The 16,324-nt window shown below is 38.8% G+C and overlaps 2 protein-coding genes across 5 annotated transcripts; one reads left to right on the top strand and one right to left on the bottom strand.

Moving 5' to 3' along the window:
- Nucleotides 1-246: 246 nt before the first annotated feature.
- On the bottom strand, nt 247-6,734 carry LOC133547615 (gastrula zinc finger protein XlCGF42.1-like). 2 transcript variants are annotated; one of them, XM_061893228.1, is made up of 3 exons: nt 6,602-6,734; nt 4,718-4,940; nt 247-1,835 (listed from the first exon to the last, which is right to left on the bottom strand). In XM_061893228.1, the coding sequence occupies exon 3, from the start codon at nt 1,783-1,785 to the stop codon at nt 787-789; it is 999 nt and encodes a 332-aa protein (XP_061749212.1). In that variant the 5' UTR covers nt 1,786-1,835; nt 4,718-4,940; nt 6,602-6,734; the 3' UTR covers nt 247-786. The 2 variants fall into 2 exon arrangements, with proteins under 2 accessions (XP_061749212.1, XP_061749213.1); XM_061893229.1 differs by lacking the exon at nt 4,718-4,940 and having other exon boundaries at nt 6,602-6,726.
- Nucleotides 6,735-7,034: 300 nt separating this feature from the next.
- On the top strand, nt 7,035-12,694 carry LOC133547616 (oocyte zinc finger protein XlCOF8.4-like). Of its 3 annotated transcripts, XM_061893232.1 has the most exons (3): nt 7,035-7,321; nt 7,584-7,760; nt 10,936-12,694. In XM_061893232.1, the coding sequence occupies exon 3, from the start codon at nt 10,986-10,988 to the stop codon at nt 11,910-11,912; it is 927 nt and encodes a 308-aa protein (XP_061749216.1). In that variant the 5' UTR covers nt 7,035-7,321; nt 7,584-7,760; nt 10,936-10,985; the 3' UTR covers nt 11,913-12,694. The 3 variants fall into 3 exon arrangements, with proteins under 3 accessions (XP_061749216.1, XP_061749214.1, XP_061749215.1); XM_061893230.1 differs by lacking the exon at nt 7,584-7,760 and having other exon boundaries at nt 7,036-7,321; XM_061893231.1 differs by lacking the exon at nt 7,035-7,321 and having other exon boundaries at nt 7,381-7,760.
- The last annotated feature ends 3,630 nt before the right edge of the window (nt 12,695-16,324 follow it).

The raw sequence follows: 16,324 nt of genomic DNA, 5'->3' as shown, positions 1-16,324 counted from the left end.
AAAACATTTAAAAATTGACTGCGATAACAAATAGAATAAAAAACATCCCCACAAATATTAACTACATTTATTGTACCCAATTGTATTTGAATCATACATTGTTTATTGCATAAAGGTCCAGGGACATACAAACCCTGTTTCCATATGAGTTGGGAAATTGTGTTAGAGGTAAATAAAAACAGAATACAATGATTTGCAAATCCTTTTCAACCCATATTCAATTTAATGCACTACAAAGACAAGATATTTGATGTTCAAACTCATAATTTTTATTATTTTTTTGAAGATAATTAACTTAAAATTTCATGGCTGCAACACGTGCCAAAGTAGTTGGGAAAGGGCATGTTCACCACTGTGTTACATCACCTTTTCTTTTAACAACACTCAATAAACGTTAAGGAACTGAGGAAACTAATTGTTGAAGCTTTGAAAGTGGAATTCTTTCCCATTCTTGTTTTATGTAGAGTTTGAGTCGTTCAACAGTCCAGGGTCTCCGCTGTTGTATTTTACGCTTCATAATGCGCCACACATTTTCCATGGGAGACAGGTCTGGACTGCAGGTAGGCCAGGAAAGTACCCGCACTCTTTGTTTTACGAAGCCACGCTGTTGTAACATATGTTGAATGTGGCTTGGCATTGTCTTGCTGAAATAAACAGGGGTGTCCATGAAAAAGATGGCGCTTAAATGGCAGCATATGTTGTTCCAAATTATTATGTCACACATGTTACTTGTGCTGATGTTACTTAAACTTAAAGTTTTTACAGTTTATTTCAAATCCTGCAGTTTCATTTGCTGCTGCTGTTCTCACCAGCACACTTGTGTTTCTTACACTGGTACTTAGAAGACAATCTTTCACCACACACACTGCAACTCAACACTTTCTCACCTGGGTGTCTTCTCATGTGTACTTTTAAACTTCGATTTATGACATAACTTTTACCACATTCTGAGCAGGAAAAAGGTTTCTCTCCCGTGTGTATTCTCATGTGTGCTTTGAATTGGTACCTTTGAGTAAAATCTTTACCGCAGATTGAACATGTAAAAGGTTTTTCTCCAGTGTGTGTTCTCATGTGTGCTTTAAAATTGTGCTTTTGAGTAAAATCTTTACCGCAAATTGAACATGAACAAGGTTTTTCTCCAGTGTGTGTTGTCATGTGTAGTTTTAAACTTTGATTTAATACAAATCTTTTACCACATACTGAGCAGGAAAAAGGTTGTTCTCCAGTATGTATTCTCATGTGTACTTTGAAATTGTGCTTTAAAGTAAAACATTTACGACAGATTGAACATGAAAAAGGTTTTTCCCCAGTGTGTGTTCTCATGTGTCTTACCAGACGACAATGGTACTTAAAAGTTTTGTGACAGTGAGAACATGCGAAGTGAGTGTTGTCCGTGTGACATGTCTTATCATCTTTAGAGTCTTCATCATCAGTGTCAGGAGAGTGTGACGTTGTGTCCTCACTATCTGATAGTGGAGCTAAGAGCTTGTCTGCTTGTGATCCTCCACAGTGGTCTCCATCAGCTTCTGTTGTCATGTGTTGTGTTGAGCTGCTGCTTGGAGGCTCCCCCCCTCCCCTCTCCTCACTTTCACCTTTCACCTCATCATCTTCACTCTTCACAATCAAATGGAACTTCTCCAACCATTCTTGACTGATGCTGTGTTCCTCCTCTTCCTCTTTAAAATGCGGGGTCAGTGGGTTATTTTCTTCCCTTTGCATTTGCAATGTATGTGGCGCCTTCTCTTCCTCCTTAATGTGGAAGGGCTGTGGCTCCTCCTTGCCCATCCTGAAGCTCCACTTCTGTTGCTCAGAGAGAAGATGTTCTTCACAGACGTCTGCAGGACACAGGAAGACAAACATGGTCGAGAGGAGTCCATCTTTTTTTCAGTCACATGTCAGGAGCGATATTGATAAGATTTTACCAATTCAGATTTCATTTTCAATTCTGCTTTACGATTCGGTTATTTGTGGACTCTTTTGCTTTCAAATTCGGTAAAAAGGTGAAGAAACAGGTCGATTAGCACCTACAGTGAGGTCTTAAGAGGCCCAGACCTTACGGGTCCCCTATGGGGTGCCAGAGGACCCTAAGGAAATGTTTCTGCTTTGAAAATATCTATAAAATAAAAACATTTTTGGCTATAAATTAACAAGACACTACAAGTTATTTTGGGGTATTTCACAGAACTTTCCTCCAGAAGATCTTAGCTCCGTCCATGTCAGATGAATATCAAATTGAGCTGTTTGGCCACAATACCCAGGAATATGTTTGGAGGAGAAAAGGTGAGGCCTTTAATCCCAGGACCACCATTCCCACCATCAAGCTTGGTGGTGGTAGTATTATTCTCTGGGTCCGTTTTGCTGCCAATGGAACTGCTGCTTTAAATGGGACAATGTAAAAGGAGGATTATCTCCAAATTCTTCAGGACAAGCTAAAATCATCAGCCTGGAGGTTGGGTCTTGGATGCTGTTGGGCGTTCCAACAGGGCAATGACCCCAAACACGTCAAAAGTGGTCAAGGAATGTCTAAATCAGGCTAGAATGAAGGTTTTAGAATGGCCTTCCCAAAGTCCTGACTTAAACGTGTGGACAATGCTGAAGAAACAAGTCTATGTCAGAAAACCAACACATTTAGCTGAACTGCACCAATTTTGTCAAGAGGGGTGGTCAACAACCAAAAGCGCCTTATTGCAGTGAAACTTGCCAATGGACATGCAACCAAACTGCCTTCTGTGGGTCAAAACTCCAGTTTGCTTGTTTTTTTTTTTAACGAATATCACTTTCCGCCAGTGTTTTGTTTTGTTTATTGTGACGGTGCGTTCTTATCACGCCGTCACTTGAAGACCGGCATGTCAGCGGGAGCGAGCGCTCTGTCGGTTGGAAGTGTGGCCGTGCCAGTAACTTGAGGGTTCCAGGTTCGATCCCCGCTTCTGCCATCCTAGTCACTGCCATTGTGTCCTTGGGCAAGACTCTTTACCCACCTGCTCCGTAACTGTCCGGCTTGCCCCTGACAGTTTGGTTGTGTTTTAGTTTTTCCTCTGTGTGTAGTATTTCCTGTCAGCGCCATTATTTATCTGTTTCCTGGTTGTTTCCCTGAGTGCTTTGTCTCCCCAGCTGTGGCTGATTGGCACCTGGCCACACCTGGTGTCAATCAGCCAGATACTATTTAAAGCTGCCTTCCCCACCAGTCAGTGCTGGATTATTGTCGTGTCGTGTGGATGTCACCACTACCTGTCAATGTCATTTATACTAATCGTTGTAGCTGTGTCTACTTCTGTTCACTCTGCTCATGTCATAGTTCCTTCGTGTCACAGTAAGTGTTTTTGCTTTTAGTCCCCAGTTAGCCTTTGTGCTAGTTTTGTTCATAGCCAAGTTTGTTCTCCGCCTTGTGCGCGCCTTTTGTTTGTACCCTTTTGTTTGTTCAGTTTTAGTGTTAAATTAAATCATGTTTTCCTGCACAATGCCTGCCGCCATCTCTGCATCTTGGGGTTCAGCAACAACACCCCCTGACAGTAATTCAGATATTAGGTTTCACTATGTAAAAACGCTTTGAGTCACTAGAGAAAAGCGCTATATAAACATAATTCACATGATTGATAAGCATTCGTTTTTAAATGGTGGTGTTAAAGGCCTACTGAAAGCCACTACTAGCGACCACGCAGTCTGATAGTTTATATATCAATGATGAAATATTAACATTGCAACACATGCCAATACGGCCGCTTTAGTTTACTAAATTGCAATTTTAAATTTACCGGGAGTTTCGTCTTCAAAACGTCGTGTATTGATGACGTGTACGCAAGACGTCACGGGTTTTTAGGAAGTATGAGCGCTGCACACACACACAGCTAAAAGTCGTCTGCTTTAACCGCATAATTACACAGTATTTTGGACATCTGTGTTGCTGAATCTTTTGCAATTTGTTCACTTAATATTGGAGAAGTCACAGTAGAAAGATGGAATTGGGAAGCTCTAGCCTTTAGCCACACAAACACACGATGAGTCCTTGTTTAGAATTCCCGGAAGTGAAACTTTCCTATGGATCACAGCGAACATGGATCCCAACCGAATGTCAACCAACAGGTTTCTCTGAGAAAATTGTGGTAAAAAGTTGCTTCTTACCTGGAGAAATGCTGAGCTTGTGCCATCCATAAAGCTGCCGTCGACTCCCCTTAGACACAGCGCGTCAAGACACCCGTGGACGTACACCTCCGACTATCAGGTACTATTTAACTCACTAAAACACTAGCAACACAATAGAAAGATAAGGGATTTCCCAGAATTATCCTAATAAATATCTCTAAAAACATAACTTTTTTTTAAAATTATTATTATTTTTCTAGTCCGTCGCTATTAATATCCTCAAACACAAATCTTTCATCCTCGCTCAAATTAATGGGGAAATTGTCGTTTTCTCGGTCCAAATAGCTGTTTTTGTTGGAGGCTCCCATTAAAATCAATGTGAATATTTGAGGAGCCCCCACACTTGTGATGTCATCGTCTGCACCAAAAGTTGCAAACTTTATCGTGGATGTTCTCTACTAAATCCTTTCAGCAAAAATATGGCAATATCATGAAATGATCAAGTATGACACATAGAATCTAATTTTAGCAGGCCTTTAAAAAGCAAGTATATCTCCATCTTTAGTGATAAATGTGTCCCCCGGATGAACATGTGTCACAAACATTGTATTAGATGATATGTGGATGTTGTGCTTACTTGGACTGTGATGAAGCTGTGAGGACTCAGGTGGTTTGTCTTCATGCTCTTCAGTCTTCACAGAGACAACAGTCAGTGGAAACTTGCTGACATCAGCCTCCTCCTGCCCTACAGGACACTCTCCCTCCTGACTGATCCACACTTCCTCCTATTCCTCTTTAATGTGGGGGGGCTGTGGATCCTCCTGCTGCTGAAGGGGACGTTCTTCTTGACGAGCGTTCATCTGTTGGACGTCCGCAAGACAACACAAACAAACTTCAGCTCAGATGTGTCAAATATGTTTTGTCTATCAAATATAATATTTTCCAAGTGGACTGACACCACTTTGTGGTGATGTTCTTCTACACATGGAATAATCATCAGTTATTGATTATTATGAATTGTGTTATTGATCCTGTTTCCTGCATTTACATTAATTATTGATTAAAAAGTAACAACTTATAGAAAACCTCCTGCTGGGATTTTAATACCGTCACGACTGCATGAAGTCAGTCTGCACGTATAAAAGTGTCATTGTGCTGCAGCATCAAGTGACGCCAACTGGCTCCTCCCACTACCAACCTACCAGCCAACCTTGACGTGCACCTCCAAAATAGTCCCACCTCACGTCAACGGTGACCAGGACTACAGAGCTGTGGTCGGTTGGCTTTACTTTTACGCGCAATATCCTCTCCTTGTTCTTCCTTCTGCGAAAGCAACATTCTTAAAACCAACGGAAAAAAAACAGAAGTGCAGTGAAGCACGTGTAACAATTGCCAACAAGTATATATATATATATATATAGATATATACAAATTTATAAATATCAACATATTTTTAGAATATTTGGGTACCTCATGATTCGACTACAAACAAAATATTGATGCAAATTCATTTTGTGTGCAGTATATTAAAGCTATTTTTAATATTTAACATTTATTTAATTAAATATTTATTTTAGTCTGACTGAATAAGCATTATCAATCAATCAATCAATGTTCACTTATATAGCCCTAAATCACTAGTGTCTCAAAGGGCTGCACAAACCACCACGACATCCTCGGTAGGCCCACATAAGGGCAAGGAAAACTCACACCCAGTGGGACATCGGTGACAATGATGACTATGAGAACCTTAGAGAGGAGGAAAGCAATGGATGTCGAGCGGATTAATCACTTACAATTGTGCAAATAGTGTATTCGTAATAACAAATATCAGTTGATTTAATTTCCATGATATGTCCACCCAATGCAGCTGAGCTATAGGCTCCAACACCCCCCCCCCCTCGCAACACCAAATAGGGACAAGCGGTAGAAAAGGTATGGATGGATGTTATCAAGGGAATAGAAGTGCGTGCAAATATCATTTGTATTTATTGCTAATAAAGTTGACACCAATATAAAGCAGACCACTGCAATAATACATTATATTACACTGTCATTACAATAACAATAATATTTTTTGTTCATCCTGTAAAGCATCTTTGAGTACACTGAAAAGCGCTATACCAAATAAAATGTATTATTATTATTATTATTATTATTATACCATGTGACTTATTCCAGACTTAAATTTCGAGACGTTCGTTTCTTTCTAGTAACAAATATTCAATGATGTTAAGCGTGACTGTAATATACAACAAAAAAACAGTTAAAGTATTAAATAAGTCAATATAATTCTCATAGAGAACATATAAAATACACTCCTAAAAAAAACAAAAAACAGTTAAAGTATTAAATAAGTCAATATAATTCTCATAGAGAACATATAAAATACACTCCTCAAAAAAAAAAACGCTCGCATTTGCTACAAAGGCCTGCTAGCGGGCTATAGCTAGCACGTTAGCTTCGAACAACATATGAGGTAAATAAGATAAATAATATGAAAATATATCATGTATATTACCTCATAAGCCGCGTGTACAAGAGAGGAGTGGAATATATTCTTCCTATTGTTACACCAGCAACTCTTTTTTGTCTTCTGTGGCCGGGCGAAGGAAGTGTGCGCCACTCACTATTGTCCCAGTGAAACACGTGTTTGAAGGAAGTGTGCACCACCTACTATTGTCCCAGTGAAACACGTGTTTGAAGGAAGTGTGCACCACTCACTATTGTCCCAGTGAAACACGTGTTTGAAGGAAGTGTGTACCACTCACTATTGTCCTAGTGAAACACGTGTTTGAAGGAAGTGTGCGCCACTCACTATTGTCCCAGTGAAACACGTGTTTGAAGAAAGTGTGCACCACTCACTATTGTCCCAGTGAAACACGTGTTTGAAGGAAGCGTGCACCACTCACTATTGTCCCAGTGAAACACGTGTTTGGCCAACATTTGTTCCGCGGTTGACAACACCTCGATGACGTCACACAGGAGGAAGCACAAAACAAGATGGCGTCTGGCGGAGAATACGTTGTTTTGGTTATTATGGTTTCTAGGTCTTAATTACAACGTACATGTGCACAGGTGTGTCGTTTAACGCGGTAAACGTCCTTATTAATTGTTTGTATGCGGATACATTAGTCTGAGTGCACTTTGACGTGCTAGCCTAGCCTGCTGGTTAGCTTAGCTTGTTAGCTGCTAACAAAGAGAGGCGGAAGTGATCGACACATCAAAGCAGAGATCCAATGTAAGTGTAAAGTGTTTTTATTGTGTGAACATGTCTACGTTACAAATGATGTGAGTGTTGGTGACTCAGCGACTAACTGCTGCCGTTGAAGAAATATTTGTGATGTAAAAAAAAAAAAAAAAAAACGACAACAGAATAAGAGGAGGAACTTTGTTCAACAAAAGAGGAGAAGGAGCGACAACATCAACTACTGGACACAGTTTTCTAGAAACATCAAATTGTGTTACACATCCATCCATCTATCTTCTTCTGCTTATCTGAGGTCGGGTCGCGGGGCCAGCAGCCTAAGTAGGGAAGCCCAGCCTTTCCTTTCTCCAGCCACTTCATACAGCTCTTTCTAGGGGATCCCGAGGCGTTCCAAGGCCAGCCAGTTTCTAACATAATAGTGAGAGTCCAGTCCATAGTGGGGCCAGACAGAGACCATCCCGAGCGCAGACAGGTCAGTAACGCAGAGATGTCCCCAACCGTTGCACAGTTGAGCGGTCCACCCCAGGTTCTGACTCTGGACAGATATACATAGATATATAGATATATATATATATATATATATCTATATATATATATATATATATATATACATATACATATACATATATATATATATATATATATATATATATATATATATATATATATATATATATATATATATACACAAAACCTTTCTACATATAAAGTGTAACATTTTCACGTATAAAGTGCAACATTAAACTGCTTCAAGTTGTTGCTCAGATTAAATACAATGACAAAACTTTACTTCTACATACAAAAAGTGCAACATTAAACAGTTTAAAGTCAACTCAGCCTCAGATTAACTTTTCTTCAGCCATCCCCACCATTTTAACCTGGTGACTTTCACTCAATTTTCATGTTTTCTGCCAGAAAAATCCGTTTATCCACATTGTCTGCAGAAAGAGCAGACCTGCTTGCAGTTACAATGTCCCCAACTGTGAAAAATACCCTTTCGCTGGACACGGAGGTCGCAGGTATGGCAAGGTAGTACCTGGCTAACTTGGCAGTAAGAGGATAAATGGGCTCATTGTTTCTCCACCATAGAAGTGTGTCAAAATCTAGTTTTTAATGCAATATGGTCTTAAATCTGCTGCTGTAAAAACATCAACGGCATTTGTTATTGCTTTAGCCCTGCCTGAGTTGCCGAGTAGAAGCTGCTTGAATGCAGTGGGAGCTGCGTTTGTTCGTCTTTCTCTTCGTTGAAGCCATGTTACCCATTGTTGTATCGCACTGCGTAGCCGAAGTGTTCCCAAACGGGAGATCTTAACGAGGCAGGAGTGTCTTTCAGCTCTGGATTTTACACTTTGTAGTAGCCCGGTCATTGCTAGCATGCTGTGTGTTGTGCCTCAGTGTGCATTGTTGACACAACGTGTGGTGCGCTACTTAATATGTCCGTGTGGAAACTTGTTCGATACACCACCGGACCGAACCCAAACCCCCGTACCGAAACAGTTCAATACAAATACACGTACCGTTACACCCTTAATACACACACATCTGAAGATTATAAAAAAATAAATATATTTGGTGGGCTAAACAAAATGACTCGGCAAACCAATGTTTGGTATGAGCGATATGACCTCAAATCTATATCCTAATAACAATATATGTCACGATATATCATTTGGTATATGATTGATGATAGAAGAATTTCAAAACTGTTTACAAAGGCTCTTAATTTGGCAGCTGACATATGCAGTAACATATTGTGTCATTTCTAATTGTATTATTTTGTCAAAACAATTATTATTAATGTACTTGTTTATTTACTGTTAATATCTGGTTACTTTATTTGAGAAAATAATCCTGGGAATGATGTAATAATAGGGACGGCGTGGCACAGTGGGAGAGTGGCCGTGCGCAACTCGAGGGTCCCTGGTTCAATCCCCACCTAGTACTAACCTCGTCACGTCCATTGTGTCCTGAGCAAGACACTTCACCCTTGCTCCTGATGGGTGCTGGTTAGCACCTTGCATGGCAGCTCCTTCCATCAGTGTGTGAATGTGTGTGTGAATGGGTAAATGTGGAAGTAGTGTCAAAGCGCTTTGAGTACCTTGAAGGTAGAAAAGCGCTATATAAGTAAAACCCATTTATAGAGGTGTAACAGTACACAAAAATTTCGGTTCGGTACGTACCTCGGTTCAGAGGTCACGGTTCGGTTCATTTTCGGTACAGTAAGAAAAAAACAAAATATACATTTTTTAATTATTTATTTAACACATTTGCTAAATCTTCCACCAAAAATATTTTTCTTAGTGGAATATTTGATGTGAAGTATTGGGAAACTTGGATATAATTCATAATAAAATAGATTTTGATTCAATATTATGTTTTAAGCAATGACAGTTTGAAAGAAAAAAAAACAGCTTAGTTTTATTACTCAACGTTGCAACTTTTTCTAAATTACATTTAGCCTTTAAGCTCTTTTATTTCACTTTTGTTTATGTTTTTGTTTATTTTAATAGTATTTTTAGAATGTGCTGTGGGCCTTTAAAACATTAGCTGTGTACCGCAAATGGCCTCCAGGGCACACTTTTGACACCCCTGCTATAGATAATAAAAAATTAAATCTGATTAATCAAAGGATAAAAATCAGAGCCTGGCGACGAATGCGCGTTTATCATAACTCTCTCGCTCTCTCTGGCCCTCCCTCACGAATGCTGCTGCGTGCACCACTTTTTGTTTTGTTTTTAACCCCTTCTTAACCCTGAACGTACATTGAAAATACACGCAACCATAACTTAAAATGCCGGACATTCGAGGCATTTAAGAAACTCCACCTGGACAGCTCCATAAAGAGGACATATCTCGTGAAAAGAGGAGGTGTGGTCAGTCTATCATATCCCAGTCGTTGCTAGCATGCCGTGTGTTGTTGTTTTTTTGATTGATTGAAACTTTTATTAGTAGATTGCACAGTACAGTACATATTCTGTACAACACCCGAATAAGTTTTTCAACTTGTTTAAGTCGGGGTCCACGTAAATCAATTCATGGTGCCTCGGTGTGCATTATTTACACAACGTGCGGCGCTACTTATATGTCCGTGTCGGATCGGTTCACCTCCGAACCGAACCGAAACCTCCGTACCACAACGGTTCAATACAAATACACGTACCGTTGCACCTCTACCCATTTATCATTATTTATCATTTAATATTTTACTGCATATTTCAGCAACTAAATTAGGAGCCTGTGTAGTCTGTTTTAAAATTGTTCTGTTAATATTTATATGTGAAATAATATATTACAAAATCCCTTTAAACTATGTTGTCTATCCATATGAAAAAGTTCTGTCCATGAATTGATTAACGTGGACCCCGACTTAAACAAGTTGAAAAACTTATTGGGGTGTTACCATTTAGTGGTCAATTGTACGGAATATGTACTGTACTGTGCTATCTACTAATAAAAGTATCAATTAATCAACCAATCAATCAACCTGGTTTGTTTTTCTTTTCCTGTGAATAATGTTGTAAGAGCAGCGTTTTTCTGCGTCACTGAGATTTCAAGACAGTTCATACGATAACTTGTTTTTCCTAAGTGGATGTAAAAGTACTGAACGCATTGTGTGACTGAGCAGAGATGCTGTGTTTGTCTTGCAGACGTCTGTGAAGAACATCTTCACCCTCAGCAACAGAAGTGGAGCTTCAGGATGCAGACGGAGGAGCCACAGCCCTCCCACATTAAGAAGGAAGAGGAATACCTTCAGATCTCCCATTTTAAAAAGGAAGAGGAAAACCCACTAATCCCCCAGTTTAAAGAGGAAGCGGTGGATCCACAGAGCCCACACATTAAGGAAGAAGAGGAGGACCCACTGACCCCTCACAATAAAGAGGAAGAGGAAGAACACAGCATCAATCAGCAGGGAGAGCATCTTGAAGGACTGGAGGAGGTTGATGTCACCAAGATGCCAGTGACTGGTGTCCCTGTGAAGAGTGAAGGTGATGAGGTGAAAGGTGAAAGTGAGGAGAGGGGAGGGGGGGAGCCTCCAAGCAGCAGCTCAACACAACACATGACAACAGAAGCTGATGGAGACCACTGTGGAGGATCACAAGCAGACAAGCTCTTAGCTCCACTATCAGATAGTGAGGACACAACGTCACACTCTCCTGACACTGATGATGAAGACTCTAAAGATGATAAGACATGTCACACTGACAACACTCACTTCACATCTTTTCACTGTCACAAAACCTTTAAATACCATTGTCGTCTGAAAAGACACATGAGAACACACACTGGAGAAAAACCTTTTATCTGTTCAATATGTGGTAATGGTTTTACACAAAGTTGGAGTTTGAAATTGCACATGAGAATACACAGTGGTAAAAAACATTTTGTCTGTTCAACCTGTGGTAAAGGTTTTACACAAAGTACAGATGTGAAAATACACATGAGAACACACACTGGTGAAAAACCTTTTTCCTGTACAACCTGTGGTAAAGGTTTTACAGAAAGTCAAAATTTGAAAAGACACATGAGAACACACACTGGTGAAAAACCTTTTTCTTGCTCAGAATGTGGTAAAGATTTTGTTCAAAGTAAACATTTGAAAGTACACATGAGAACACACTGGTGAAAAACCTTTTTCTTGCTCAGAATGTGGTAAAGGTTTTGTACAAAGTCCCCTTTTAAAAGTACACATGAGAACACACACTGGTGAAAAACCTTTTGTCTGTTCAATCTGTGGTAAAGGTTTTACAGAAAGTCGATGGTTGAAAGTGCACATGAGAACACACACTGGTGAAAAACCGTTTTCCCGGTCAATCTGTGGTAAAGGTTTTACAGAAAACTGGTGTTTGAAAGTACACACTAGAACACACACTGGAGAGAAGTCCCATTCCTGTTCAATCTGTAACAGAAGCTTTTGTGAAGGATCAAACCTTGTAGCACACATGAGAAGACACCCAGGAGAGAAAGTGTTGAGTTGCAGTGTGTGTGGTGAAAGATTGTCTTCTAAGTACCAGTGTAAGAAACACAAGTGTGCTGGTGAGAACAGCAGCAGCAAATGAAACCGCAGGATTTGAAATAAACTGTCCAGACTTTCATTTTGACTTTCTAACAACATCAGCACATATAACATGTGTGACATTGTTGTTTGTGTAACAATCTTTTTAATATGCTTCCACATTCATAGATTAGATATTTTATATTAATGATTTTATCAGTCAAGCACATGCATTAATATGCAACATTGTGTACTTTTATTAAAAAATGGACAGAACAATTTGAGTAGATTAGATAGTAAACAGTACAATACATATTTTACATGCAATAAACATTTTGTGTGTATGTATACACACACACACACACACACACACACACACACACACACACACACACACACACACATATATATATATATATATATATATATATATATATATTTATATATATATAATTATATATATCCTGTATATTCATCATACAATTTTATATGAAATATTGTATTTTTAATTGTTAATAATCCCATAGATTATCACCTTTATATGATATACATATGTACTGGTTCACATCTGAAACATCTTCTGGACCACTTCAGGAAGCATATTGTTATTTACTTTATACATCATTTAAACAGTTGTCTTTCATACAATTTTAAAATGTGTCTTTTTAAACCATTTGTTGGGTCTCTATAATCATTTTTATTCATTATCGTCATTACTCTGTATTATGATGATTGTGTTGTGATTGTTTTATATGTATGTCCCCAGACCTTTATGCAGTATAAAAGTGAGAGAAAATGGCAGAATTTTTTTTTTGTGAAATGATGGTTTTGTTTTTACAAACTTACATTTGTGGATGTATTATATATATTGTGTTTTAAACATTTGTTTTACTGTTTTTTATGTTCTTTTTTAACATCCCCAAAACAACATCAATATCAGTCAAAGTTTGGAGTGTCAGACAAAAGCCAATATTGTACATCATCCCACAGAGATTTACTTTGCATACATTCTTAAAATAAACTGTTTATTGTGTTTCCCAATCACAGATCGAACAAGTGTTGTCTTCAATTGCAAAACAACATCCAAAATATTACTTTAAGTGGTCAATTCCGTCTTTTTTTTTCTTAAATTAAGTCTTTTGCCTTAGAAAGAATGGAACATTTTAAGTTATGAGTTTTTTTCTTGTTCCAGGTTGTACTTAATGAAATCTTCAAATAATAAACTATTTTTATCAGTCAATAAGTACATCAGTGACCAAATGCCTTTTTCAAACCATTGCTGTTCAGAGATGGATTTGTTTCTCATTTTAATATAAGAACAATTCCATAGTGGAGTATTGTGTGTGATGAAGTTGTGTTTGTAAATTAGTTTCCAATACAACAACACTTGCTGGTAGGGATGGGTACTGTTCACATTTCAACTGATTCGGAACACATTCCACTACCTCCAAATCAATACCAAGCCTCAACAGTACGACTTTTTGGTACTTTTGTGTGTGTTAATCATTTTGATTGTGATAAATTTATATTGCAATGTTTAAAAATAAGATTATTATTGATAATTGCGGTCCTTTCGTTACCCTTTGTTTTGTTTTTTTTGTTTTCATATCATCATTTACATGTAGCTTTATTTACATTTGCAAGTCCAGTACGCTAGATGGCTGTAGTGTAAATTCATAATGTTTTTTGTTGCGCCCAAAAAAGTGTTAATACAGTATATATTGGATTTATTATGCACCAGCTGTCTGATACTAACATTCATCTTAGTTATAGTTTTAATTAACTCATTTGGTGGGTGTTAACGTCATGAGAAATTGCTAATGCTAATCAGTAGCATGTCAATAGCAAAGCCAATGTATATTAGCATCAAGCTAACATAACTTTAATAGCGTTTTTTGAGTCCATTTCTTTGTTGGCATTGACAATTGCAACATTTATCTAAAGGTAGTTTGACTCAGACTGCTCTCAGTGCTGCTGGAGTGACCTCCAAATGCCAAACAGAGGTCAAATGAGTTTCCAAGTTGGATATTCAACAGACATTCAACATCCAGCCAGGCTGACTGTTTGTCCCCGGCACTGAAAACTCATGCCACGTCTGTCAGTCCCTGCTGACAAGTGCTTTAGTTTAAGGGACCGTCAATAAAGTACTTGTCATTAGCTCACTAAGAACATTTCAATTGTCAATAGCTTTAGTCATGTGACCGAGAACCTCAAACCTACTTTCATATTGTTTGTTCATCACTGCTGTAGTCGGCTCATGCCTTGAATTGTCCAGTTTTAAGGGATAAACAGTAGAAAATGGATGGATGGATGGATGTTTAGTGACAGAGTGGAAACTGTCAAACCTCAAGCCCACCAAGTGCTTGAACCCAAAGCAGTTTTGGGAGAAAAGTTTACTGGTCAGATGAGACTTTGCCTCACCTCCAATCAAGAGTGAAAAGGCTGATCTTTGTACACAAGCAGCTTTTCCAACAAGACAACAATATTAAACACACATAAAAACTGTTTTCAAAGGGTTTCAGGCAGGTTTCTGGAATGTCCGTTCCAGAGACTGGACCTTAACCCTGCTAAACATTTGAGAACATTGCTTTGAACTGGCTCTGTTTCAAGAAAGCGACACATTTCAATCAAATCTACGAGTATTTCCAAGAACGGGGTCAAATATGCAAGTAAAATGTTGCCAGAAGCATCTTGCTTCATTTTTATTTATTTTTACGTGTTGTGAAGAAACCCTTAATTGCTCCGTCGTAAGAACATCAGACTTTCATTCTGACTTCCAGGATTCAAGTCCATAATTTTTATGGACAGAATTTCGAGGCGCAGTCAAGGCGTTAAGGGGATCGGGTTTGGTGACTGCAGGATTAGGTTCCTGCTTTTTGCAGATGATGTGGTCCTGATGGCTTCATCTGGCCAGGATCTTCAGCTCTCACTGGATCGGTTCGCAGCCGAATGTGAAGCGACTGGGATGAGAATCAGCACCTCCAAGTCTGAGTCCATGGTTCTTGCCCGGAAAAGGGTGGAGTGCCATCTGCGGATTGGGGAGGAGACCCTGCCCCAAGTGGAGGAGTTCAAGTACCTCGGAGTCTTGTTCACGGACATGATGTTTAATGTGAAATGGTATGAAATTGTCTGATGTATTATGTTGTAAGTATGTTCAATGAAATAAACACAAGAAAGAAATAAAAGAAAGAAAGTATAGATCGACTGACTGAGTTTATAATGCAATTTTACCAAGTGATAAAGTAACAGCACAAAGCACACATCAGTCATATTAAATGATGCATCAAGGACAATACTGTAATGACATCAAATAGATATTTTTAATTTCACCAGAGTACCTGGTTGGTTTCACATCTTGTTCAACCACTTACCAGAGGGAACAAGATACCTCTTTTTTCAAAAATCATCATCAAAAAAGTATAGCTTGAAGAAAGGCTAAAGTGCCATGACACGGAGTCGAACTGGGATTGCAGCGGCCACAACACAGAGTACTAACCACTATACCATCACAGATATAACTGAGAATGTGTTTGCTTCCCTGTTCATGTTCATAGACAGAATAGTCACATCTAGTTTGAATGCTAGTGACCAAGCCCCAACATGTTTTACTCTAACAAGAGGAAGGCGTGCTCAGGTAAGATTTGTTTTGTTTCACCTTTTTCCTCACCCACTTTGTTCTGATTGAATGTCCCGAGTATACCAACAGATACAACGTCCAGTTATCTATTCACAATGATAACAAGACAAAAAATGCATGTTCCAGTTAGTAGGTATTTATTTTAAATGGAGAAAAACACTCTCAAAGAAACAGCACTGAATTTTGTTTCAGTTCAATTAACGAAAACCAATGAGCTACCCAGGAGTTGAACCATGAATATTCTGCTTCGTAGTCAGACACGTTATCCATTGCACCACTAGCCCTATGTGAAGAAATGTTTTACTGTAGTACAAGTTGTATATCGTAAACATCTTACGCCAAAGGAACACACAGTTTACATGAGGCTTACTACCAAAACAGGGCTTTACTGACTGCTTATGTTGGA

The sequence above is a fragment of the Nerophis ophidion genome, unplaced genomic scaffold, assembly GCF_033978795.1.
Source record: "Nerophis ophidion isolate RoL-2023_Sa unplaced genomic scaffold, RoL_Noph_v1.0 HiC_scaffold_136, whole genome shotgun sequence".
Classification (NCBI taxonomy): Eukaryota; Metazoa; Chordata; class Actinopteri; order Syngnathiformes; family Syngnathidae; genus Nerophis; species Nerophis ophidion.
The sequence above is the reverse complement of the archived record's forward strand: the minus strand, read 5'-3'. Positions and strand labels throughout refer to the sequence as shown.